The 27,256-nt window shown below is 42.7% G+C and overlaps 2 protein-coding genes across 9 annotated transcripts in view; one reads left to right on the top strand and one right to left on the bottom strand.

Annotated features, from left to right (window-relative positions):
• The first annotated feature begins 278 nt into the window (after positions 1 to 278).
• Positions 279 to 25,771, top strand: LOC309702323 (phospholipase D1-like). Of its 8 annotated transcripts, none has more exons than XM_082526992.1 (4): positions 279 to 451; positions 1,025 to 1,091; positions 11,491 to 11,596; positions 19,661 to 21,370. In XM_082526992.1, exons 3-4 carry the CDS (start codon positions 11,579 to 11,581, stop codon positions 20,948 to 20,950), a joined length of 1,308 nt encoding a protein of 435 aa, XP_082383118.1. In that variant the 5' UTR covers positions 279 to 451; positions 1,025 to 1,091; positions 11,491 to 11,578; the 3' UTR covers positions 20,951 to 21,370. The 8 variants fall into 8 exon arrangements, 4 of the variants coding, with proteins under 4 accessions (XP_082383118.1, XP_082383117.1, XP_082383119.1 ...); XR_014275434.1 differs by lacking the exons at positions 279 to 451; positions 1,025 to 1,091; positions 19,661 to 21,370 and adding exons at positions 9,124 to 9,384; positions 24,470 to 24,563; positions 24,902 to 25,771; XM_082526993.1 differs by lacking the exons at positions 279 to 451; positions 1,025 to 1,091; positions 11,491 to 11,596; positions 19,661 to 21,370 and adding exons at positions 23,122 to 23,507; positions 23,798 to 24,046; positions 24,470 to 24,563; positions 24,902 to 25,771.
• A 1,308-nt stretch (positions 25,772 to 27,079) lies between these two features.
• The window catches only part of LOC309702170 (NACHT, LRR and PYD domains-containing protein 3-like), a 25,404-nt gene continuing 25,227 nt past the window's right edge, over positions 27,080 to 27,256 (bottom strand). The window contains exon 12 of the mRNA XM_082526639.1: positions 27,080 to 27,256. This exon is cut by the window's right edge and continues 1,573 nt beyond it. The gene's annotated coding sequence lies outside the window, so the exon portion shown is untranslated.

Here is a 27,256-nt window from a genome sequence, read left to right on the forward strand (position 1 = left end):
CTCTGTCAAAACAGCAGTGTAGTTGCGGCACCCCTGTGAGGGAATGACCACATGAATATTATTTTGTGTAAAACACTCATGTAACGGGACATTTTTCATTGCTATATGTATTTATTTTCAGTTTCTTTAAGAGGATAGAAAATCCATGTAACAGGGATTCATTTTATGTTAGAAAGCAGTGAGGGCGGAACTTTGGTGCTTGCTCCGGGGTTTCGGGGAGCAGTAAGTGGAGCCCACCTTCCGCTGCTTCCTCAGACACGTTCTGGAGGAAAGCAGAGACGCATCGTGTCTTCCTTACTCTGCTCTTCACCTGCTTTTACAGGTCGGTACACGGTGCTCGCACCGAAAATGTTGTTTATTGTCACCATGGTTACCCACGTTAATGTGAATGGGAGAGTTAAGGCGGTCCGCCAAAGTTATTTATATGTAAACACGGGAGAAAACCAGAGGAGTGTCCCGCGCGACCGCACCGCGAGCCCGCTCGTTAGGTGGAGCGCTCGTGAAGCAGAGTCAGTGCGCTCCTATGCTCTGTGCAAACGTGTTGTAATGCTCCAATCAAATCAGTTCTGTGAGATGTGAATGTTAATAGTTCTGTTAAAGTGACTGAGTAGATTAGCTAGTGTAACACAAGCACTCTGAGCAACTCTGTGTAGCTAACAGAGGCATTCATGGGTTGATTCAACAAGCTGTGTTTCATGATGCACTAAATAGTGATTTTGCCAGTAAATTACTGGAGGGAACAAATGTAATGTATTTACCAATGCTGTTATTGAATAGAACTGTTTAGCCAGTAAGACACTGCAGAAGACAATGTGATGTGTTTATTGATATGATAAAAGGATGTAGCTGTTATGGAAAGAAGTGTGAACTTGAGAAACTGAACCAGTTAAAAAGAGTATATTTCACTGATGTTGTGAAATAAGTAAATGTCATTGATGTGAATGAGGAACCAGCTGAACAGTATATTGAAAGCTCATGTTTAGTGTTTTATAGCATTTATTTGTGTGAAATAAATCAGACTCAGACACGTTCTGGAGGAAAGCAGAGACGCATCGTGTCTTCCTTACTCTGCTCTTCACCTGCTTTTACAGGTAACATGTTTGTCATCGAGGTCTTCATCCTTGGGACCCGTAACATAGTAACTTCTTCATTGTTATACTTCTATAGTTTTCCCATTTTGTGAGCTGTGGATGTGGAAAGTGTCTCAGTGACACATCCACATGAAAACGGCGTTACCTTCGTTCATTTGCACGTCAAATGAACGAGCTGTTTGGACTTTAACGTCACAGCTGATGCTTCGATACTGGAACTCAAGAGTTCAGCTTCCACTCAGAGGTACAAGTACACACAGCAAAGATAAACGTGTACACAAGGTGGAACCCACAAGTGCACAGCTCCAACCAGAGATGGGCAGTAATCAGATTACTTTTTTCAAGAAACGAGTAAAGTGAGGGATTACTATTGCAAAAAAGGTAATTAGATTACTGTTACTTTCCCGTAAGCATGCTGCGTTACTGCGTTACTAAAACCGCAGCTGTGTGCAGATGAACAATGGATAATCTATCGAGTGTGGAGAGAGTGTGAGCGTGCAGCGTTTAAAGCGTGGAAGCACTGACCTTACTTTGAGTTTGACTCTGTAAAAAGTGACAAAAACATTAGCATCCGCTGTTCACTGCGTGGGAAGACAACATGCTCACTCACTATGTGTTAATGGGCATGCTTATTTATAACTTTGATAAAATGTCATAAAAATAATTCCATGCCAGCTCACCATTGGTGATCAGGTAGTTTCTGTTCCAGTTCCAGTCCCATAAATCATGAAGCTTGCTGCCAGAAAAGCTTCAAATCTCCTTTGAAAGCTGTTTGTGGTCTTGATTGTGGGAGCTTCAGTTGTCTGACTCCAGCTGCCACACAGTGCTCACTGATATCATTTGCAAAAACCCCAGTGTGACAATATTTATCAGTGAAGCAGAAATCAGGAAGTGACGACTTTTCTTTGAACATTTGCTAAGGCTAAGCTGTGCTTTCTACCACAGTTGGGAATTTCCTGGTTTACAACAAATTATTGTGTCAACACCGCATAAGATTTCAAACTACAGGAAAATCACTGGAGTTATAAGAGGCAGACAACGACACACACACCACATGCATGCTGTTGCTATTTATTGTGGATTAACCTGTCAAGGGCAAGAACAAAAGAATTCTGCCTCAAATACAGGAAATCATAGCTTTCCTGTATTTCCTCCATTGTTGGCATGCTGGTTAGTGCTGTTGCTCCACAGTAAGAAGGTCCTGGGCTAAATTATCCATGAATGTAAACGGCTGTGTGTTTCTATCTGATAGACTGGTGAGCTGTCCAGGGTGTACCCTGCCTGGTAACCTATCACTTCAGGGTTATTTCCCAGCCCTGCTGCAACCAGGATAGAGATAGGAGGATGGTAGTTGTTGTAGACCCATTCAATTTCAATTGAAGGATTAAAATGTTCCAGGAGCTCAACTTACTCCATCTGAACATGTTTCAATTGTGTTTTATGAACACAACATGCAGGTTTACTGAATATGAAAAGGTTGTGTTGATTTAACTCAGTTGTTTAAGTTTCTGCCAAAGCAAAACCTTTGTGTGCAACCAGTGTCCACTATTGAATCAAGTCAATCCAACATGTTTTTGTCAGTGCAAAAAGGAGTTACGGTGCCTGTATTCCTGCACAATATTGTCCCGGGAGGGAGGAAAACTTTCTGGTGAAGTTTTGGTTGATTTTTGGGTTTTGCTTGACACTAGGTTGATTTTATCAGTGAGGTTTGGATTGTTTTCTTTCTCTAAGAGAGAGAAAGATGGTTTTATGCTTGGACATGTTTGCAATGGGCCCCAGTATTTGTTACTTTATTAGTATTTTATTGGTTGCGTTTGTTTGTGCTTTTGTTACAGTGCACTGAGATAAGAACATCTGAGAGGTGTGATCCACCGGTGGTGATATTTTGGTATTTTGTGAGTTCCCGATTTAACAAATCAGCTCTTTAATCCAGACCTGAGAGGTTGAACTTTAAAGCGCTATAAAATATTCTTACTGGAAACAGTGGCAAAGTGTTTTTCTCCATGATTATAATGGGCTTGGGAGAAATTCACTTATATGTGACATTGATCACATGAGAAATCCTGAGCCTAAAAGGATTGCAGCGAGTCAATCCAGTCCAAAAACAAGGAGCTGTTTTCCTTTAAAATGATGACGTCATCTTGCTGGTGATGGAGGCTCGAATAGGCTGCGCGTGAGACTCCATTATCAGCAATATCTGGTATGAATGTGTGTGGATGTATGCATGTGACTGGACTGTGACGGACTGACGACTAAAAGTTTAACTGACTTGATACTGAGACAAAAACGGTGCCGACTTTAGGATTAGTGAATGTCCACAACAATTCACCCAGCCTGTAGAAGAAGGGTGGAGGTTTTGTCTTGCTTTGTTTGTGCAGGAGCAGAAGGATGACAGAGACTAAAGGGGGAGGCTGTAGCTTCACATGAGTGTGAGCTGCAGACTGAACCCTTTGGTTGCTAATGTTGAGTCACTGATGTTTGCATTAAGAAAATTGTGTTTTAATTAAGGTATCACATTATATTGTTGGGAATGTTAAATGCTAAAGTGAAGAAAAGCTTTGATTTCACTCATGACTGAACATGTTATTATTAACCATAGCAGGCCACTGTAAAGAGTCAATTAACTGTTATAGGGGGGAAAAAGGCCAAAAGCTCTGTTAATACCTATGAATAACAGGCAATGATAGACTTGTCACATTCAAAATAGAGATATGTAATAACAAACACGGGTCCGTGTCATTTAGGTTCTCCATTGAAATAGTCAATCATTTAGAAAAGTAGAATATATATATATATATGTCTCAACGCTGTTTCTCAATAATATTAAAAACCTAAAAACTATTGTTGTGGAAGATAGAAGTCACTGTGACAGCCCTCTGACTGTGGAGGACGTTTGTAATCCTATTTCTGCACTTAAGGCCAACAAATCTCCCGGCACAGATGGTTTAACTGCAGAGTTTTAAGAATCATTTTCTAATCTCCTGGCTCCGTTCTTACTGCAGCCTTTCATAGGAAGTGTAGAGAATAACATCCTCCCTCCTACTCTTACTCAGGGTCTCATAACACTTATTCCAAAGCCAAACAAAGACTTACTTCTTATTGATAATTGGAGACCCATCTGTCTGCTCAATGATGACTATGAGATTATGGCTTTAGTACTTGCTCACACTGTCAAGGCAATACACCAGACAATTACATTCACGCTCTTTGGTTCTGTCCACCAGTGCAAAAGTTTTGGCGCGAGATATGTGAAGACTTATCAAAGTGTCTGAAATGTAACATTCCAACTTCCCCCTTAGTGTGTTTGTTGGGCAGCTTAGATAATGTCACTTCAGAAAAGAATATAGCCCATATGGTTTTCACTGCCCTATGCATAGCCAAGAAAACAGTCCTCATGAACTGGAAAAATAAAAATAATCTTAATTCTAACCAATATAGAAATTATCCATTAGATTACATTAGTCTTGATACAGCCTCTGCAACCACATCAGATCAATTGCTCTGGGCTCCTTTGATCAGCTCCATCACCTAGTGGGGGTGGGGGGTCATAGTTTGGTCCCGCCTTCACTGTTGTGATTGGTGTGGGGGTAGGGACAGGCTTAGGGCGTCGGGGGGTTCCCCGGAGGCATCTTCCTTGGGGGGCTCAACCCGGGGTAGCGGTCATGTCCGGTTGGGGGCTCTGTTGGCTCTCAGGTGACTGTTTCCTCGCGGCTGCGTGCAGCGGGGCTAGGGGAGGGTCTGTGCTGACGGACGTGGATTACTGACCTGGTAGCCTGGCTGCCCCTGGGTGGGTCCGGGATGGGCGTGAGGTTCTGGGGGCGCTCCGTCTCCGGGCTGGGGCCCGGGCCGGGCCTCGGGGGCTTGGGTCCTGGTTGGTGTGTTGCCGGGGTTGTGGGCGGGTGGGTGCATGGGGGCCCAGCCCTGGAGCAGGGTGCTGCCGGTGCGTCGAGCCACCTGGGGGGCTCTTCAACTGGTAGGGGAGATGGTCACATCTGCAGGAGCTTTCCTCTCTTCAGGGACTCTCTCTGCAGGAGGGGGAGATACAGGAGAGGTGGAGGAAGATCTCAGCCTGGGCGTTTACTGTCTTATGTAGTCTGGAAGATGAGTGGATGGTGGGGTGGGTGCAGTTTTCTCTGTGGTGGGGTTGGGTGAACTGTCCCGGGCTCTGTGGGGCCGGGAGGCGCTGCTGCACTGGGCCCCGGTCTGGATGGGCCTGGGCCCTCTTTCCCTGGCGGGTCGCGGAGTGTGGGAGTGCCTACTGGGGTCAGCGGGGGAGCTGGCCCCAGGGAGGGGTTACCTGCCCCTCCCTTCCTTCCCTCCCCATCTCCAGCTGCCTCCCTCTTCCCGCTCCACCACAACCACCTACACATGCAGGGCCTTGGAGTAGGGGTATGTCACCAGGGTGCAGAGGAGGCTACCCCCCCCTCTGTCCCCTTCCGGCTGCCTCTGCCTCAATTTTATCCCACAACTTAGACATTCACATTATTCACACTCTCATTACACATACATATAGGATCTTAGGGGTGGGCACAATCACGGAGTCCATATTACCATCAGGGTGTACACCTCACCCCTGGCGTCGTTGCCCACCTCTCAATTTTAAATACACTTAGACATTGAGGGCTATCAGGAGGGACTATGCGCTTACCTGCTGCTCTCTGGCAGGTAGCTCCATGCCCTCCTGGGTTTTAATTGCACCTTAGAACACACATGCATCAACACTACAATGAGCGGGTGGAGGGAGGTTTGGAGTCTTCTCCCACCCCCATTCTCTGCGGCCTGCTGGAGCGGGAGGGCTAGGAGGAGTTGGCCGTCCGACTGCGGTCTGGAGTGTGGGGCCTCCCTGCTGCTACGGAGTCGGGGTGGTCTGCCTCTCCCCACCGCAGGGAAAAGGGTAACACCACCTGGGTCTGGGTGCAGTTCCCCCCTCCAGGGGCAAGGGTACCTAGACCCGGTTTGTAGAGTACGCTTGGGGAGTGTGATCGTGTGTACAGCGTCTCTTTATGTCTGTCTCCACGTTGGTTGAGTGTGGAGTGAGTGCAAATGAGAGCATGAGGGGGGGAATGGATGTTTGTGTCTGTGTGTGCCTGTATGTCTGTGTCTATATGTCAGGTTGGGTATCAGACACCACCTCTCTGGGGACACCTCAGGCCCTCCAAGGTTTGGAGGCCTATCTCCACCCACCACCACTTCCCCTGCCGGTGGCGGACTCCCTCAGGTGTCGGTGCGTTGGTGGTTCTTTGTGTCTGGGGGTGGGCGTCCAGGTACACACCGGCTCACTCCTTGGCGGCCGCTTATCGGGGCCTGGAGCCTGGGGCTCGCTCGGGCCACTTCGGAGGTGGGGTGCCCCCGGCCTCTCGGCCTGGGACTCGGTCACTCAGGCACAGCTGGCTGCCGGCGGAGCTCACGGGCGCGTCACTGCAACTCCCCCTGGCTTCTGCTCCGTGGCTGCTGAGTGAACCCTCATCTGGGACTCTCCTCAGCTCTTGCTGGGACAGTGGCGCGACTGCCCCTCTGTTTTCCATGGTCTCTTGTGTTCTGGGGGCCTCTGGATGTCTGGAGTTTTGATCTCCTCCATACCTGCTTCATACCCTGGAGGACGGGGCTGTGGCCCCCCCCACACTCCCTAGCAGATCGTTACATGGAGAAACCTTTGGAATACAAGCACGCTGATCCACACAGGTATGCACACGGGTGTTCACTGCTCGTAGACTTAAATTACACCCTTCTTGGCTACTACTTCGAAGCACATCTGTCCTGCGTGCTGCACAACAACATTGAATATTTAGTATTTACTGCTGTTTACACTTAGCTAGATTAATGCGATGGTGTTGTGTTTAGTATGTTGCTTTGTTTTTTTTGGTTTTTTTTGTCTTCTATTCTTCTCTCAACAGGTGATCCAGGAGATTTTTATTTTTTTTCTCCCCCCCTTTCTCACTCACAGCGTTGAGACACACACACACATATATATATATATATATATATATATATATATATATATATATATATATATATATATATGTCTCAACGCTGTTTCTCAATAATATTAAAAACCTAAAAACTATTGTTGTGGAAGATAGAAGTCACTGTGACAGCCCTCTGACTGTGGAGGACGTTTGTAATCCTATTTCTGCACTTAAGGCCAACAAATCTCCCGGCACAGATGGTTTAACTGCAGAGTTTTATGAATCATTTTCTAATCTCCTGGCTCCGTTCTTACTGCAGCTTTTCATAGGAAGTGTAGAGAATAACATCCTCCCTCCTACTCTTACTCAGGGTCTCATAACACTTATTCCAAAGCCAAACAAAGACTTACTTCTTATTGATAATTGGAGACCCATCTGTCTGCTCAATGATGACTATGAGATTATGGCTTTAGTACTTGCTAACAGAATGAAAGAGTTCTTGGACACAATTATGGATGAGACACAATCAGGCTTTATGAGAAACAGACACCTTTCTAAGAAAATGATACTGGTTTTAGATCTACTTGATTACTCTGATTTGGTATCTGACTATAGCTTCATTCTCTTCCTGGATTTTTAAAAGGCTTTTGATACAATTGAACATCAATTTATTTTCACTCTTTGGAAAAATTTGGCATTTTTCTGTAAAGCTATCAAAACCTTGTACACGAATGGCAATAGCTCAATTAAAATGATTAAGACTCCACCCCGAGATTTGACCTGTTATACAAGGAATCAGCACAGCTGATAAGGAGCTCATCATCAGCCAGCTAGCTGATGACACCAAACTCTTCTTGAAGAATGCAAATCAAATCCGTCCAGCCCTTAGTGTTATTAGTGATTTCTCTGAGGCATCTGCTTTATGTCGAAATCTAAAAAAATGTGAATTACTAGCAATTAAAGGCTGCACTGCAAATGCTCTCTGTAACATTTCTGTTAAACAAGAAGTCACATACCCAGGACTGTTAATATCCAAAGACCAAAAGTCAAGATGCTCGTCAAACTTGTCAAACAGTGTTGGGGAATTCTCAATGGTGCTTGGTGCCATACCCTCAGGGACTTTAATGTTATATAAAAACACTGACAGCTCAATATCTGCCTCAGTCATTCTCCCTGATCCAGCTGAGTCAGCAGTGGGAAAAATCTGCTTTTCACAGGAACTTTGTAACAGCAATAAGAGAATACGTAGTTTATTCCAAGAAGATATCATGTCTCTCCCATATATAGAATATCTTACTGGAACCGACATGTTCCAGATATCACCTGGAAGACAGTCTGGATGATCCCATAAATATCTAATTGTGAACAAGGTGAAGGAAATCTCATATAAAATTCTTCATAAATGTTACCCAGCCAGTCACTATATGGTAACATTTAAAAGAGACATAAATACTAATTGAACTTTCTGTGGGGATCATCCAGAAACTGTGGCACATCTCTTTTGGTTCCTCTACACAGAGATTCTGGAAGAATTTAGCAGTTTTGTTATTGTCTATAGTTTAAGGGAGTTTTCTTTACGATGGGAAAATGTTTTATTCTTTTTCTTTAAGTTCCCCAGGAAGAATGATAAATGTTTTTTTTATAAAAAATTTGTTAATACTTTTAGCTATTTTATATCCATAAATGTAAGTTTATTAATAAAACACCATATTTCTGCCTTTTTATAAGAATATGAATTGTACATACAATCAATTTCAGACTCAACCAACAAAAAGCCTCTCAGAACAATATTTATATTGTAACAGTTGCTATTGTAATGCAGTGTATCACCACATGGCGGCGCCTCCTGTCTCACGACTGGTGTCACCCCCTTTTTGTTCTTCTTCGCACTCCTCCTGTAATGGATGCTCCCGTGTGTACGCGGACTAGTGTGCTCTTTAGTAATGTGTGGTAGAGGTAGCACTTTTATTTTTGATATTGTAAATAAATGAGTACTTTTTGGAAAGTCAGAAGCTGTTGCTCATTCGCTATCCACCTGCACACCTCCGCGGCTGGCTTCATCTCCACTGCACGTTACAATATGTTGATTTTTTTTCGCTTACTCATATCATAATTTTTTTACTCCTGGTTCTGTATGTTCATGTTCTGTTCTTTTGTAAACTTCATCTGTTTGTATGTTGTATACTCATTGTGTTTCAATAAAGTTCGATTTAAAAAAAGGTACGTTCTAAACGAAGCTTCAGACGTCACTGATCACGTGACTCTGGCCAAACGAATCAAGCCTCGACACGGTGCTTCTGAAGCAGCGCGTTGATCTTTCTGACACACGCACCGGAGCGTCAGCTTCAAGCGGACCATCACTACGTCTCACATCTAAAGGTGTCAAGGTAACTTTGAACTGAGTTCAGTCAATCTGGAGTTTTTCCAAGTTTTCTGTTGCTCTCTGTGAGAGAAGAGCGTTAAAGGCGGGGCTCTCCAGAGTCCAGCAAAACAGGAAACCACAGCTGGGTGTGTGTAAGTGTGCAAACCAATAGAATGCATCGTGGTGGGGGGGGCATCACGGGCAAGAAAAAAATAAAATAATCGGTCGTACCCATGCTTCCCCGACGTCATGCCAGCGCATATTGGGAAATTCGTAGGCACCGATCGGTTTTCTATCAGCCATTTGCTGGGAGTAAGGGCGCCCTCCGTTTGCGAGGTGCGCCTGCTGCTGGCGGCACAGGGAGGAGAGGGCGGGGCGGCGGGGAGTCTCTGGCTGGCTGGAGCGGCATCTAATAACCAACTCGCAAAACAAAATAAAAACAACACAAGAAACAGATATTATGATACAGACTTATAATCTGCACCGATGTTTTTTCTAAATTCTATAAAGTGAGCGCGAGAGCCCTCGGTGCGCCTGCGCGCTGCTGAAGTCAAAGTAAACTTTATTGTCATCTCCGCTACAGACAGTCCAGCATATAGAGAGACGAGACGACGAGGCTGCAGTTACAGCGGTGCAAGTAAACAAACAATAAATATAAGAAGAGTAAGAAAATAAATCTACACTTTAGGACTCGGGGTAAAGGATCAATAACAATTTAAATTTATAATTTACAGTTTGATGATTTAAAGTCTCACACAACCCGTCAAAAGGGGCGGGGCCGGCTGCTTCCAAGTAGAGCACATTTCATTTATAATGATGTAAATCCAAGCCCATCATGGATTCACGATCTGAATCCTGGGTTGTGTGAAATCCCAGAAATCAACCTTAGACAAAGTGAATCTGTGAACTAAGGTGTAGGTCTGTTAGGTTAATTGTGCTGATCCTCGGGTTGGGGGATTTGTGTTTGTACTGGAGCGCAAAATTCAAACCAATGGAAGATGGACAACAAAAGTTCAAAGCCATCAGGTGCTCAGGTTAGAAAAAAGAGAAAAGATGCAGGTAAGCAGACGTGTGATTGGATAATGGCAGGTCATCCTGAACCCATCAGACTAAACTCCAAACAATACATTATGTTACAGATTTTAATATTAATTAGTCATTGTTACTTGTTGATTTGTCCTTTTCTCATTGTGTGATGAATTATGACGACTGTTTGGTAGCTGTTATTGTCTCTCTCTCTCTCTTCATGTGTGTTTCTCTGGTGAAACAATAGTTTTGTGTTAATGTTAGGGCTGCACGATTTTGCATAAAATGAGAATCACGATTTTTTGCTTAGAATTGAGATCATGATTCTCTCATAACAATAAATAAACATAAAACAACAAATGTCTCACGTTTTGTTGTTGCAGCAAAATGTTGTCCTGCTTGAAATTCCGTCTCCACCGTTGCTCGACACTGCGTGTATAGAGCAGGTAGTGCAACAATAGAAAAATAGTTGCGGGACGGCACTGTGTAGCGTTTGTCTAGGGTGTTGATCGTTTTCCTAAATCCCTCGTTTTGCACAGTGTTGATGGAGCCATATCTTTGGTCAGGTGATAAGTGATAGCCTCCGTAATGTCTTTGTGCCTGCGGGAGTTCGACGTGTATAGGGAAGCGCTGTATAAGGTTCCCGTTATTGATGTTTGGGTGGTTGACCGGGACGGATTTTCTCCTGTCACTTTCTCGTCATCCCTGACGTGCTCTCCATTGTTTTTTCCCTGCTAATTTTAGCATCACACGGCACAGCTTCTGTATCACGTGGTATAAGGCTCCGCCCTTGTCATTTGTTGAGCAGGAAGAGTGAGCGCTTGTTTTCATGCAGATTACGTCCCGGATCAAAATGCGGTAAATTTGATCCCTGTTGTCTTTGCTTGATGATTGGTTTGAGTCTTGACAATCCACATTGCTGGCGTTGCATCTTTCAATGCCAGCAATGGCAGGTATCAGTGCTCAAACCTTTTGTGTTTGTTTCCAACAAGTTGCCCACCTCGGGAAACAAAAATGTGTTCTTTTACTTGTCAGATGAACATATGAGACACTTTGACTCTTCAGTGCAGTGTGGAGCCTAACAAAGATCTGTTTTGTGTCCCAGCTGATCAGCAGGAGGAGGAGAGTCTGACGGAGCAGCAGAGGAACATTTTCAGCTACTTGGACTCAGCTCAGCCACTACAGAGGAAACAATGAGCTCAACACAGAAGGTGACAGACAGAGCAGGACCATATGACCAAAGATATTTATCACCATATACATTTGAACATTTGCCATAACGATGTAGCTGACGATAGAATTGACACCAGACAAAATACTTTACAGCTGCACAACTTTATTAAAAACCCATCAATGTATTTTCACTGAAACAAGCAGCTGTTGTTTATGTGCATTAAAGTTATATAAAAATGTAACAGTGCAAATGCAAATTCCTCGCTGACAGTTTAACCAAAAGGCGTTTCCAGTGGAAACTGGCCGACACATCCTGAGCATAACCATGTATAATATCCACTAAACTTCAGAAGAGGTTATACAGTCGTGGCCAAAAGGTTTGAGAATTGCATAAATATTGGAACCTGGAGAAGTTGCTGCTTAAGTTTTTATAATAGCATTTTGCCTGCACTCCAGAATGTTATGAGGAGTGATCAGATGAACTGCATCGTCCTTCTTTGCCATGAAAATGAACTTAATCCCCAAAAAGCCTTACCACTGCATTTCATTGCTGTCATCAAAGGACCTGCTGAGACCATTTCAGTGATCGTCTTCTTAACTCAGGTGAGAATGTTGGCGAGCATGAGGCTGGAGATCATCATGGCTGTATCCCGATTCAGGTTCTGCAGCTTTAAAGTCCTCAAGGGCCGCGTACTCAAAGACCGCTAAGGCCGAAGTGCGAGGCTCGTAGGCTCGTGAAATGGGACGTCTAGCCTCCGTCGCGCTGCCCAGGTTGCCTAGCAACCATGATACTAACAGCTGGAAACGTTTCATACAGCTTTGTTTGACAGAAATGAAGGAGAACATATTTAGTTCATTTGTTTCTACATGAGCTCTGTGTGATTTGATGAGTATCTGAGGCTGAGACCACAGGACTGTGAAACATGATTGTTGGGCTTCATTTCTGTGCTGAACAGTCGTTTAAGATTAGCTGTAAATAACAATTAGCTGATGTTGTTCATGAGACTAAAGTCAGTGTAAATATAATATGGCCAATATTATAGTTATCATATTAATCACTTCACTCACAGACAAGTATCTGTGACAGTGTGTATACAGATGTATCATATATAAGAGACAAATATTGTTCATTTAATATGTTGGTACTAAATTTGGCTCAGTGCTTACATATATGTGTAAAAAGCAAATGTAGGAGCTGTGATAACTGTGTCTGATAGAATGAAGAGTAGACTGATATATGAAATATTCCTTTATTGGGTGAGAAAATCAGACCATGTCATAACTGCTTTAAGTCACACAGAATAGATATCAGAGCCTTAAACAGGCTGACTTCTGCTAAATGGGTCAAACTGGGCAGAAAGTCTAAAAACACATAACATCCTTATAGAATATGATGTAACACTATAGATCAACTTAGCTCAGAATATATAAAGCATATAAACAGTTACAGCAATATGATGCAACAAACACAGCAGCTACTGATCCAAAATACTCAAAGCTTCATAGAACTGAAACCAACATTTATTTTTAGCTCCATCCTGCTGCTGATACAGACTTTAGGTTTCTGAACATTAAACTTGTTGCTGCCTTTCATAGTGTGTAACTTGAAGGCCCTGAGTACTTTCTCCACACTGAAAACACTGGGATGATCACATTATTTGAACATTACCTAATAAGACTGATTCAGGACAGACAGTTATGTTAAACTTTCCTAGCAGTCCTTCACAAACAGGGAACAGTCTGTCTATTCTCTCCATCTGTCAGCTGCTGCTGGCTCTTCCTCCTCCTCTTCCTCACACACTGCTGAGTTTGTCCTGGTGGATCATCAGGGGTGCAAAGCCTCACAGATGATGTGCAGCAGTGGGTCCCTCAGTCTGTCCTCACTCTGGACACTTGCAGTCGTCACACATGGAAATCAAATGTGTGATAAGCTGTAGGATTCAGACACAAGTGTAACTTATAAACACATGTTCATACTTTTATTCCACAATCAGAGAGAAAGAAACAGAGAGAGAGAGCAGGACAGACAGACAGGTGACAGTCTCAGGTGTACACACTGCTACACAACAGCACCAGAGAAGCAGGATTTAGTGTTTGTGTTATTACGAGTGTAAACAAGAAGAGTTCCAGATGGTGCAGTGGACACATGTGTGACTGCTGTGATTAAAGCATCTTTCTTTCAGCTTAACGAGTGAACCGTCAGCTCGTTCAAACACACGTTAAAGTGCGTTTGGCTCGACACCACCGAACAGAGGCAGCAATATAACACAGCTAACATTAACAGTGCAGTGAATCCTGCTTGTGCCGTGATGTTCAGGACTGCAAACCGAGCAGCATCACTGACTTTCAGCTTGTTGTGTTTGTGGATATATGACTGACTTTAATTATCCACAAAATCATCACATTCTCTGTCAGATTAAGGTCGACTATTGAACGGCGTATATTTTAAAGGCTTTAAAACCAAGTTAACGCTGAAAGTACAAACATCACTAATGTCACATAACTCTGCCGACAAGGCATAGCTATGGCTATGAAATGCTCTTTGTATATCACTTCTTCATTATGAAAGATGTCATTAATGCACTAGTAATGTCTCATCTGGAGTATTGTTCAATCATTTGGTCAGCAGCTAATAAGACAGATCTTAACAGACTTCAGTTAGTCCAGAATAAGGCATCCAGATTAGTGTGAAGATGTTCATACTATACTAATATTGATAAAATGCATAATAACCTTTCTTGGCTTCCTGTACAGGCTAAAATATTCTATGGCTTACTTGTAGTTCTAAAGAAAGCAATTCTGTTAAACACACCACATTTATTCTGCTCAGCTGCAGTATCCAGATGAAATACATCATCATATTACACAGTTTTCAACAAACTGCAATTTAGTAAATGCTCGAGTTAAAAGTAACGTTTTGTAAAACTGTTACATTTAGAGCAACTTTTAAGTGGAATAAGTTGCCTTAAAAAATTAGAGAATTATTCAAAACTTCAATGAACACTTAAAAGCCGATTTACAGAGCTTTTAGTTGTTGTAAATATTGTAAGACATGATTTGTTTTTGAAATTTGTGTAATGTGCCTCAATGTTATTGATATTATTATTATTATTATTGATTGCTTATGTTTGAACAATTGTGAAACCTCACTGTGGATGTAAGAGTGAAATTATGTGGATATCTTGAATCTAACGGGGTTCCTTTAGAATAAACAAACATAGGATTTATTATCACTGAATAATTCTGTATAAATCTATACTGTCACAACCTGGCTCATAGGAAGTGACAAACAAATGGGAGACCACACACAGGCTTTTAAAGACTGTAAGACATATTTAATGAAAATAAGGTAGAGCAACTTAAACACAAGTTAAAGGACATAACAGCCATAACTGAAACTTCCAAATAAACATAACACGTGCCAGAGGGAGCCAAAAGCCAGCCACCCTGGTTCAGTCAAGGTGTCTTTATATACACTGGGACTGGCCTCTCAGGTGTGCTGCATCAATAATTGGGTCAGCTCCACCTACCTGCAAGAAACAGGTAAAAGAAAAAGAAAAACACAAGGCCAGCCCACTGGCCGTCACACTTCCCCCCAAAGAACAGGGTCTCACCCTGAATTGGCAAACACATTTACATTATGAATTTGCAACTAGAAGAACTAACATATTTTAAATTCATAACATATACACACACACATGCACCCTCACTTTCAACACCTTTTGTATGCTCAAAAATCATCTTCAGCTCAACTCCAACCTCAGCAACCTTGGTACCTAGGAGCAATTTAAGAGGAAGGAAAACGATACTGGAGAGGACATACTTCAAGCATATGAGGAGTGAAGCTGCTGGTTACAAAGGGGCACGGGACAAAGCATCTGCCAAGACATTATCTTTGCCCTTAATGTGCTGGATATCCAAATTGTAAGGCTGCAGAAAGAGAGCCCACCGCATGAGCCTTTGATTTGGGTTCTGCAAGGTGTTCAAGAAAGTGAGAGGGTTATGGTCAGAAAATACCTCAATTGGCCGAGCAGAATCTAAATATACCCTAAAATGCTGCAAGGCCAAGACTAATGCCAAAGCTTCCTTCTCAATGACCGAATAATTCAGCTGATGGGAGTTGAACTTCTTGGAATAGAAACTAACTGGATGTTCCGTACCTTGCTTGTCAGCTTGGACTAGAACAACACCTGCACCAATGTGGCTTGCATCCACATACAGCTTGAAGGGCTGATCCAGACGAGGGGCTTGGCCCTCAACAAATCAGAGGAGCAACCACTGTTGAGAAGTTTCGACAAAAACAGCGATAATAACCGACCCGACCCAAAAATCTCATGAGTTCTTTTTTTGTTACCGGAACAGGGAACTCTTTGATGGCCAACACCTTTGCATCAACTGGCCTCACATAACCTTGGCCCACAACCTTACCAAGATAGGTCACAGTTGCTTTTGCAAATTCACATTTTGCCAGGTTGATAGTCAGATTTCCCAGAACTAATCGTTCAAACAGAGTGCGAATGCGATCCAGATGATCCTATCAGGTGTTACTATATACCACCACGTCATCTAGGTAAACAGCACAGCCTTCCAGCCCATTAACAACCATATTCATGAGTCGCTGAAATGTAGCTGGAGCATTGCGTAAACCAAAACCCATGACTGTATATGAATAAAGACCAGATGGCGTGATGAAAGCAGATATTTCCTGAGCTCTGGGAGTCAGCGCCACCTGCCAATATCCCTTCAACAGATCAAACTTGCTCACATATTCTGCTGCACCAACTTGGTCAATACAGTCGTCAATATGAGGCAAGGGGTAGAAATCGGGTTTGGTCACTGCATTTACCTTACGAAAGTCTGTGCAACAACGTGGTGATTTATCAGCTTTTTCAACCAACAAGCATGGGGAAGCCCAGCTTGATGACGACGGCACTGCAATGTTGTTTTCCAACATGTAATGAACTTCCTTATCGATTATTTTCCTCTTTTCCTCAGAGACCCTGTAGAACCTCTGCCGAATTGGTTTTGTATCACCCACATAAATATCATGCTCTATCAAAGTTGTTTTAGAAGGTGTGTCTCCAAACAAGGTTGGATACCTTTTAATTAATGCAGACAGTTCTGCACATTTGTCAGCAGGCAAATGGCCCAAGAGCACATCCAAGTTCTGAAGAGTTTCTGAATTCTTCAGACGGCCAAGCAATAAAGGATCATCAGGTGCTGCCACATCCTCCCCCCCACAAACTGACTTCGCCACTGTACAAGCCGACAACCCTGGACTCGATGTGGAAGGAGAAACGAAAGAGCCCGACAGACTGACGGATAAGGGACGAACATGATAGGGTTTCAACAAATTAATATGGCAAAGTTGATTTCTTTTCCGGCGATCCGGGGTAGCAATCAGATAATTCTGTTCAGACAGTTTTTGTACCACGGTGTAAGGCCCAGGAAACCGTGCCTGGAACGGTGACCCTGCAATCGGCAGTAAAGCCAAAACCTGGTCACCTGTACTAAACTGCTGCTCTTCAGAATGCCGGTCATAAAAATACTTCATCTTGACCTGAGCCTTTTCAAGGTTCTGTTTGGCCAACTGACCTGCCACATACAGTCTGTGCCGAAAACCATTAACATAATCTATCAAGTTCACTGGTGGTTCACCTGACAACCACTTATCGCACAGCACTGTCAACGGTCCCCGAACTTTGTGGCCAAAGACCGAGACATTTGGGCTAAACCCAGTACTCTCCTGGCACACTTCACGCGCTGCCAACAGAAGCCACGGTAAACCTTCCTCCCAGTCACTCCTCATTTCGGTGCAATAGGCACGTAACAAGGACTTCAGTGTTTGGGGGAAGCGCTCTAAAGCACCTTGGCTCTGTGGATGATAAGGAGAGGCTTTATTATGCACAATATTCAACAGCTTAAGAACTTGTGCAAATAGATGTGACGAAAAGTTTGATCCCTGGCCACTCTGAATAATCCTCGGTATGCCAAATACAGAAATAAACTGTGTCAAAGCCTTCACCACAGACTTAGCTGTGATGGTACGCAACGGATATGCCGCAGGATAACGCGTAACCTGGCACATTACAGTTAACAGATACTCCGAACCAGATTTTGATCGAGGAAGAGGGCCCACACAGTCAATGATCAAATGTTCAAATGGGTTACTCACAGCAGGGATGGGACAAAGTGGAACAGGTTTAATAGACTGATTTGGCTTACCTACAATTTGGCAAGTATGGCAGGTCTTAATAGCTTGCCTCAGGTATGCTTTTATCCACACCTGACTAGGTGTGGCCAATTAGCACCAGCTGAAAACACTGAGACGATTAGAAGCTGCAGAGGGACGTAACACCACCTCCCTTAAAAGGGTTCCTCTAGGACCCTTAAATTTATTAAAAGCCCCTCTGAAGCCTTCAGTTCCTTGACCCACAAACCTGGAATAAAAGTTAAAGCTAACAGAAGCACAGTGTTCACATTATAGTTGGCATCTCTAAGCATGGATGGGCATGAGGATTTGAAGTTGCCACACTGAACAGACAAAAAGTAACATGTGACCAACACAAAGGAGCACAACAGTCAAACCCAAAATGATTACCTGATCTGCTACAACACAAAACCAAAAGTAGCAACAAATGATCACAAGTGATCTGTTGTCTCCACCACACAAACAGTCACATTCAAGTGGCCCTATACCACAACAAGTTACTTTAATCCAAAAAGTTCAGTAAATCAAGCACACTAGTGACCAACCACAAAACTGGAGAGCTATGGCCACACAATGATCACATCACGGGTGGCTCAGCACCCCACAGTGTTATTGCCATCACCTGGCCAACAACACTCACAAGTGATCCAACAAAATAGCCATATTCCCCACAGCACTAAAAGGTCTCATCACAAAACACTCACCTCACAAGGATCTCATTAGCATCCATCAACACTGACATATGCACACACATGGTGTACACACAATGCCAACTTAAAAACAGCCTACCTGCCTCAACTACAGACCATAATCATGAATGGTCTCAAACCTCCTACCAAGTTTGGTGCCACTGATTTACTATGTGCAACTCCCAGCCTAAAACACTAAAAACAACAAAACCCTTACTTTTCCTACCCTAGTCTTCAGTGGTGTACCAGGCTCGAGGCAACTTTAAACGCGAACTCGAGAGCAGGCAGCAGACCAGAGATATAGTCTCCTACCAAACTCTGAAGCGTACCCCCACCCAGGATAGCCACCAAACACAATAAACTAAAACAATAAAGCAAAACAACAAACAAGTGCTTCGATGGAAGGGCAGCACAGCCACCCAGCTGAAACACACTTACTAAAGGGAGTTTGCTCAATTACAGTGAACACCATCACTGACCCACTTAAAAGCAAAACAAAAAACTGATATTCAATCTCCACTAAGATGTCCAAATATCCCGGACGAGCCCCCATTTGTCACAACCCGGCTCATAGGAAGTGACAAACAAATGGGAGACCACACACAGGCTTTTAAAGACTGTAAGACATATTTAATGAAAATAAGGTAGAGCAACTTAAACACAAGTTAAAGGACATAACAGCCATAACTGAAACTTCCAAATAAACATAACACGTGCCAGAGGGAGCCAAAAGCCAGCCACCCTGGTTCAGTCAAGGTGTCTTTATATACACTGGGACTGGCCTCTCAGGTGTGCTGCATCAATAATTGGGTCAGCTCCACCTACCTGCAAGAAACAGGTAAAAGAAAAAGAAAAACACAAGGCCAGCCCACTGGCCGTCACAATACAAATTATAGAAATATGTAATAGGAAACAACAAAATAATCTAAATTATAAAATAATGTGTGTGTGTGTGTGTGTGTGTGTGTGTGTGTGTGTGTGTGTGCATGATTTTAGTGTTTGAACAGTCATGAATTATCTTTAACAGCAGGTTGGATGTAATGTGTTAGAACTACCAGCAGGTGGGGATAAGAGACCTTTAAGGTGTTTGGTGCCACGCTCCACCTTCAGGTTTAAAACTAGTGTTAATGGAGTTTGAAGGTTGAGTTTGTTCCACGACTGCATTTCACTCACTGCCTCTGTTTGTATCTCTGTCACTGCAGGACCAACATGGAGCCAGAAGTCAGCGCTCTCAGGAGGCCGACAAACCTCACAGAAGAAAGGGAGAGAAAAAACACACCTGTGACGAGTGTGGGAAGGGTTTTACTGGGAAGACTTCACTAAAACAGCATCAGGTCATCCACACTGGAGAGAGACCGTTCAGCTGTGACTTGTGTGGAAAGTCTTTTTCCTTGAAGGGTTCCCTAAAAAAACACCAACTCATCCACAGTGGAGTTAAAGCGTACAGCTGTGATCAGTGTGGCAGAGCTTTTACTCACAGTAGCCACTTACAGAGGCATCTAGTTACCCACTCTGGAATTAAGCCATACTGCTGTGATCAGTGTGGCAGAGCTTTTACTCACAGTAGCCACTTACAGAGGCATCTAGTTACCCACTCTGGAATTAAGCCATACAGCTGTGATCAGTGTGGGATGGAGTTTACTCTGAAGGCTTCACTAAAACGGCATCAGGTCATCCACACTGGAGAGAGACCGTTCAGCTGTGACTTGTGTGGAAAGTCTTTTTCCTGGAAGGTTTCCCTAAAAAAACACCAACTCATCCACAGTGGAGTTAAAGCGTACAGCTGTGATCAGTGTGGCAGAGCTTTTACTCACAGTAGCCACTTAGAGAGGCATCTAGTTACCCACTCTGGAATTAAGGCATACAGCTGTGACATCTGTGGAAAAACTTTCAGCCAGAGAGGGAGCCGAAATACACACCTACGCATTCACACCAGACATGATGTGTACTGCTGTGAACAGTGTGACAAATACTTTACAACAGACGCACAGTTACAACAACACATATTTACCCACACTGAGGAGAGACCTTATCGATGTGACCTGTGTGAGAAGACTTTTAAATCTCCACATCACCTGAGACGACACCAACAGATCCACACCAGAAAGAGACTCTACAAGTGCAGATACTGTGAGAGAAGCTTCTCACATTCAGGTCATCGTAACATTCATGAACGTGCACACATGGAAGGAAACTACAGCTGTGACCAGTGTGACAAGAGCTTCAGGAATCTCAGTTCATACTCTGCACACAAACGATCCCACGTTACTAATAAACTGTTTCACTGTTACCAATGTGCCCAAACATTCACCTCATTGTCTGCTCTGTGCAAACATCAGCGCGATCACTCAGGGCTGAAATCACTCCCATCACTGGATCACAGTGAATCTGAAGACACAGAAAGATCCTCTGGTTTCTGTGTCAGACTCAAAAAGCTTGAGATCAGGCTCCACAGAGTTCAGATAGAATCATTTAAACTTGTGTTGAACTGAACTGGTTGCTGGGCTGAACTTCTACATAATACAGATCTACATGGGATCTTCTTTTCTGTTGTTTTACTGAGTCAGTTTTGTCCTTTTTTCTCTGTCCTGGTTTTGCTCGTCTGTAAATGATTGAAACTCAGTCAAATAGTTCATTGTTCTCCAGCAAAACGTTTTGGAAACTCATGTTTAACCTTTAAAACTCTGACATGTTTTAGCACACAAGGCTTCATCGGGGAGTTCACTCATGATTGGACCATGAGAACAAAGGTTTTTAGTTCTTTCAAAGAGAGTCTTGGAGATGTTTGATGTTTCTGTTTTTCTGAAACCACCTGAAAGAAAAACTATTTTTCTTGCTTTATGTAGTGTGGAAGTTTTTAATGTTTCTTCATCTGTGATGTTCTTGAATGTGTTCACGTGAAGATGGTACAAATAAACTGTCCTTTCAGCTTTAGCTTCTAATTTATTCATTATTTATGGATGTAGCACAGCAGCCGGCTCTTGATTAACACATGGAGGGCTCGGGATCTGATGGTGTCGTCTCCCTAATTTGCCCACTCAGTAAATCTCACTCATGGCCAAGAAATTGAAATAAACCTTGTTTCCCTGCTGGATAGTGATCCACTGTAACTCTGCTCCTCCTTCCTGTTTAGGATTTCTGTGGCTGAAGTAAAATTCCCTCCATCCATCACTTATCCCAGCTAACCCAAAGTGAAATAAAGTTTTGCTCGTCTTAAAAAAGCATTACAATAATGGGCATTACCAATGCAAACTGAATGATACAGAAGATGAAAGAAGAGACTTTGATCAGTTAATAAAGCTCATGATCTGGATTCATTGTGGCTGCTACACAGATACTTCTGGGTCACTTCTCTCAGTTAGGAACCTTCCTCACCAAACTGACTGTTGGACCACACCCCTGGTTTCATGAGAAATTGTTTCAGCCATGATTTCTCTTCCTGTATTTCAGAGTAAAGACTGAAGTGACTAAATACCACAGGGTCTTATTATGAAGTTATTGAGCTGCACATACTTTACGACCTGCTTAAGTTCGAGGTCACAGCGTCTGTAGAGCAGCTGGAACATAATGAAGTCTACAAGGTTAAAGTTTTCTCTTCAGTTATTGTTCTTTCTGCTGCTTGGTTTGATGGATCTGAGAGCTTTTGTTGTTATTATTGTTATTATAATTATCATTAATATTTTACTCTCTAGAAGCTTTAAAATAGTGTTTGTGTTTGAAAAAATTGATTTAAGAATTGAACAGAAACATCTGTCCTTCTGAAAATCGCCCAAAGGCACGGAGACAAAGTCAAAGGATGCAACCTGTAACTTTCTCTTCCTTCATGTCAGGACCATCATCCATGATTTATATAAAATGCATATAGCAACAGTAGCACTTTAGTTTGGACTTTATGATTTCTGTAACTGGAAAATATTATTTTGTTTAAAGACAGAAGTGACCGCATAGTTGCAACATCAAAGGGAAATATTAATTAATTAGCATCAAGTATATTTGTTGCTTAAGCGTTTGCACTATAACTTAAGTAGGATTATAACTTTTAAGGAAAGAAAGATTTCAGATATTTAGTTCACTGCTTCAGTTATTTTATATGAAATTAAAACATTTACGCTGGTCAAATATGATGCTCTAAATCAAATAAAAGTTTGAAAATAAATGATGTATTTTTAAATGCTGCAACAAATGTTCACAAAAAGTAACTATAATTAAAACCAGTTAAACAAAATCAAATGTTTGAATCATGCTTAACCAAATGCCAGGCTGGAGAGCTGAACCTAAAGTATACGTAGAAAGATTTCAACATCTGAGCAGTTTTTAATGTTTTTATCACATATAAATGTCACAGCAGTGGGTCCTGGCCCAATGCTTTGTGTTTTTGGTTTTCTTTGACTCTTGTTTTTCTTGGTTTTTGTTCTTCTTATTTATCAGGCTCTCAGTAATCTTAGTTCTCCCTCCCTCAGTGTTCATTTCAGCCTGTGTTTAGTTTCTGTTCCCGTGTCCCACGTTTCATCCAACATCCCAGTGACATAAGAATAATCCCAAAGGGGCAAAGGCAGCGGTTAATTTAGCACAATTTTCATTAAGGGTACAGCAAGGATATACTTTTACTTATTGTGGCAGGGGTGTGGTCTCTGGCCCGCTGCAGTGGAGGCTGGTGGCGGGACGTTGGACGGCACAGGTGAGGGTGATGGAGCTCATGACTCTCCCCTTTATAGTGACGGAGGAGACTGGCGTGGGGGAAGCGTGTAGTGGAGGAAGCCGAGGAGAGAGCTGGTTTCTGGCTACAAAGACGGCGTCAAACCAGAAAAGATTGCTCGTGGTCAAATAATGTGTCAATCACCTGTGAATCAAACTGTGTGTGGCTCAGTTCATGTCACAGTGTTGTTTAGTATATCTTCACTTGTCTCACTCTCCTTCTGTTCTGTCCATCAGGACGATCCTCAGCCCTTACACAGATCCTCCATCGATGTTTTGGATCCAATCAGTGATCAGTTCTACGAGGAGGCCTGGATGTTCACCAGCGCTCGCTACACCTCCATCTACCAGAAGGTGAGTGTACTCCTTTGTACTCAGATTAACATTTTATTTCTTAAAATACATTTTCATATATGAGCTTTCTATTATTTCATGGGCCATTTAATCAATATTACAATTACAAGCATATCAACAAAGGTGAAGCTGGTTTTTTCCACTTGCTGTCACACAGTCATGGAGGAATACAATAAATACATAATCAGTCATAGATCCTGAACAATGACATTAAAAGAAAGTCTGTGGCTCTAAAAACTAAACAGTATAAAGACATGCTCCAAGCTGCTGTTTCTCTCCTACTCCTCTAGGTTTTCCACTGTCGGCCATCCAGCGATGCTGGAGGGCTACCTGGCCAATGCTGGCCTACACAAAGAGGTCCCGGCTCGGAGGAGCTAAAGAAGATCCTTGCCTTCCTCGTCAGTTTCCTCTTCAGTTCCTATCCCAACAAAACCTTCTTGCACCTATTAGCTCCAAAGAGGCTATGGTGCCCGTGGAGGTCTGGACCTGAGGCCTGTGCTCATCACGTGGATAGAAAACACTCTGACACCATTCTGGAGGTCTGATGGGACTCTGACCAAAACACAGATGAAATAAAACTTGTGGCTGGAGCTTTTAAAATGACTTTTTCACCTCATAGATTAATGCTCATGATTGCATGTTAGCAAGACAGCATCTCCCCAAGGTGAAACTCTCAGGAGACATTTACTCTTAAACTGTAATCTGGTTGAGACTACTTGAGGAGATCTTAGTAGCGAGTATGTGGATTTAGTCTCTTCACCAACAGCAGACAGACCCATGCCAAGAAAGCAGACATGTTCTCAAAGAAAGCCGAGAGCAGAGATTGGAAAAAGCTAAAAAGAAAAAGCTGCAGCTTCAGACGACTATCTGCCTGTAAGGCTGAAAAAGTCCAGTTATGCTCTATTTTGGAAAAGCTCCCAGTTTTGGTAACCTGGACTTTTATTTCCCCTCTTCTGCTACAGATGTTGACTGTGACCTCAGAGGCCAACTGGACCACACAGCTGCAGCAGGAGTGAGGGAGAGGAGTCTTCATCCAGCTTCAAAGAAAACATCCAGGTAAAGTGACGTGGATCAGCGGATAAAGCCGTCTCCACTTTCAAAGGAGATCCTCTGAGAGAGAGACTCTCTGAGCCATTTTAGCCTCAAATTATAGGACTTTATAGTACAGCAACACTTTTAAAGGACAAAAATAAGATAAACTGTGACTGTAATACAAACAAAGTATTGCATGTGTTTTTAAAAGTGTTCCTCCGATGGGCAGGATATCACTATTAGACTGTCCCACCAGCCAACTTCAACAAGAGACCACAGCAGCATTCAGTGATCAGCACAGATGTTCCTCTAACACTCAGCATCTGATCCCTGTTGGTCTGTGTGCTTCTGCTTTTGCTCAGTTAGAAACCCTGCAGCAACCCGACCCAAAACTGTGTCTTCTTGTTGGCCTCAACGTTGAAGTGTCAAACGTCCAACATCTGGAAAGGAAACCACGCCAGTGTACTGTGATGTTTCACCAACATGTGGCAGACGCTGGTCCTGCCTTTCATGCTGACATCAGCAGAGAGCCCCGCCTACCTCAAAGCCTCCCCTGTCATGTATTGATCAGGATGATTATGAAGATGAGCGAGTGCAAATAAGACTGTAAAAGTCCACGAGCAGAATGTTTGGATGCTTTCTAATGATTCATGAATATCATGAGAGTGTTTGTGTGTTTTGTCTTTTCTTTGCTGACGTTTGTTACTAACAAAGACAATTTACGCTCTGTGTGTGTTTTCATCCTTACCAGCCGCACTCTAACTGCAATGAAGGAAACAAACTGTAGAAATGGTCGACTCAGTGACTTCATAAAATATTGAAGTGGTTCAGGTAGAGCCAGTTTTTAAATGACCATGAACACTGACCGTATTGTATCTGTACAGCATGTTTTTCTATTAGACAGATTTGTAACAGAGGCCTTGCTCTCAGTAAGTTTGAAATCCTTTTCTGATTTCTTTTGTAATCTCTGATCTTTGTGTATCCTGCTCAGTTTGCATGCTGCCTGTAGGAGTTTCTGTCTTTGTATTTGAAGAGAATTCATTGAATATACTCAGCTGCTTCCCTTTGGTGCCTCACACATCACTGAAGTTTTTCAGTGTCCAGTTATTTGTTTTTAATAGCTGTTTGAATTCTCTGTATGTTTGACCCTGTAGACTGTTTAATGGACTGCTCGTCTTCCTGTTTGTAACCACTGCCTGTTTAGGACTAAAGATTTGGATTTTTGACTTTAACACAGCCTCTGCGTGTCGTCCCTTTGTGTCCTCGTCCTCTGTGAATGTGTCACAGATGTTTCCATGATAATAACACAGCTTTCCCACAGTGGCTTGCAGCAGCATTTATTCACAGCACATTTGAGAAAGGTTCAGATTAACTCGATGAGTTTATATTCAGAATGATTCTGACAGTGGGCCACTGTGAATTGTGATCTTTCATCAGGTCAATGTTTAAGTTCAGTATTTCAAAGCAGGAGCTATGAACAGTCATCATGTTGGCATTAGAATTATTATTATTAATCATTATTAATAATGTCGTTACTCATGTATAACCTTGATTAGTATACATGAATTTTATCAATAGTAAAAATAATGAATAATTCATGTATAACTTTTATTGTGTTTTGTATATTAATTATATTTAAATAGAGATGTTGACCCTGTCTCTACAGTAGCATCAGTGTAACATACATTATTGGTCCAAGCTGTCATAAATGGGGAGCCTGATCCTTTATTATGAAAACATGACGAGTATTTTTCTTGTCAGTTGGGAAGAAGTTGGTCTTTTTTTCCTTCTTTTTGCTCAGTTTGTCTTTTCTTTGATAATTGAAACTCTGATCAAACCTACTCATGTTCACAGCATGTAAAAGCAGCTGACAGTCCGTGGCATTGTTGTTTGTAGAGGTGCAGTGTAGTGGGAGCATAAATCAAAAGAAAACAGTAACATTTATGTAATAAAACATTTGAATGAAAATGAACAGGCCCTTTATGAACTTCAAAGGGATCTGAAAACAACACTTTTTAAAAGAGTATCTTGGGGTGTAGGTGGTCAAAATAGAAAACTGAGCTGAGACTCTAAGTTCAATCCATCCATTGGTTTTACTTAGTTTTACTTATTAAACACATTATTCTGTTTCTATGTATTTGCTATGATTTGATGACCATTCAGATCTAGGACGATCAGCTGACTGATGATGTCACACAGACTGTGTTTTTCAGGAACAGTGATTCTGATGTGAGCCTGCTAGCTGACAGCAGACCTGATGAAAGCACATGTTCACATCTGTGAGGACAGACTGGACTCTTTGACTGCACCTTGGTTCTCCTCAGAGGTCTGTACAGGAGCATGTCCACCCCCACTGAAGATCTCAGTCACTGTGAAACATAGAAAGCTGCTTGTGTGGCCTCTGCCTCACATGTAGATACAGCTACAGGTTTCTCTGTCAGTCAGACTGAAACAGTGTCCTGATGCTGCATCATTCAGCTCTGTGCCCCAGTCAGCATCACTGGGAGCTACCAGTGTTTCTGCCCTTTTCCTGTAACACTACACTCAGCACAGGCTCAGCTGGTATCCAGTGTTGGACTTTGGCTTCAGCTGCTGTGATAGATCCTCTAACATAGATCAGCTCTGCTACATGTTGTTAGATAAGTGCAGCTGCTGTCATGTCCTGATGTTTCTCTGGCTCAGCAGCTTCTCCATCAGAGGTTCACATGGAGCTGATC

This window comes from Aulonocara stuartgranti (genome assembly GCF_965226115.1).
Source record: "Aulonocara stuartgranti genome assembly, chromosome: 3".
Taxonomy (NCBI): Eukaryota; Metazoa; Chordata; class Actinopteri; order Cichliformes; family Cichlidae; genus Aulonocara; species Aulonocara stuartgranti.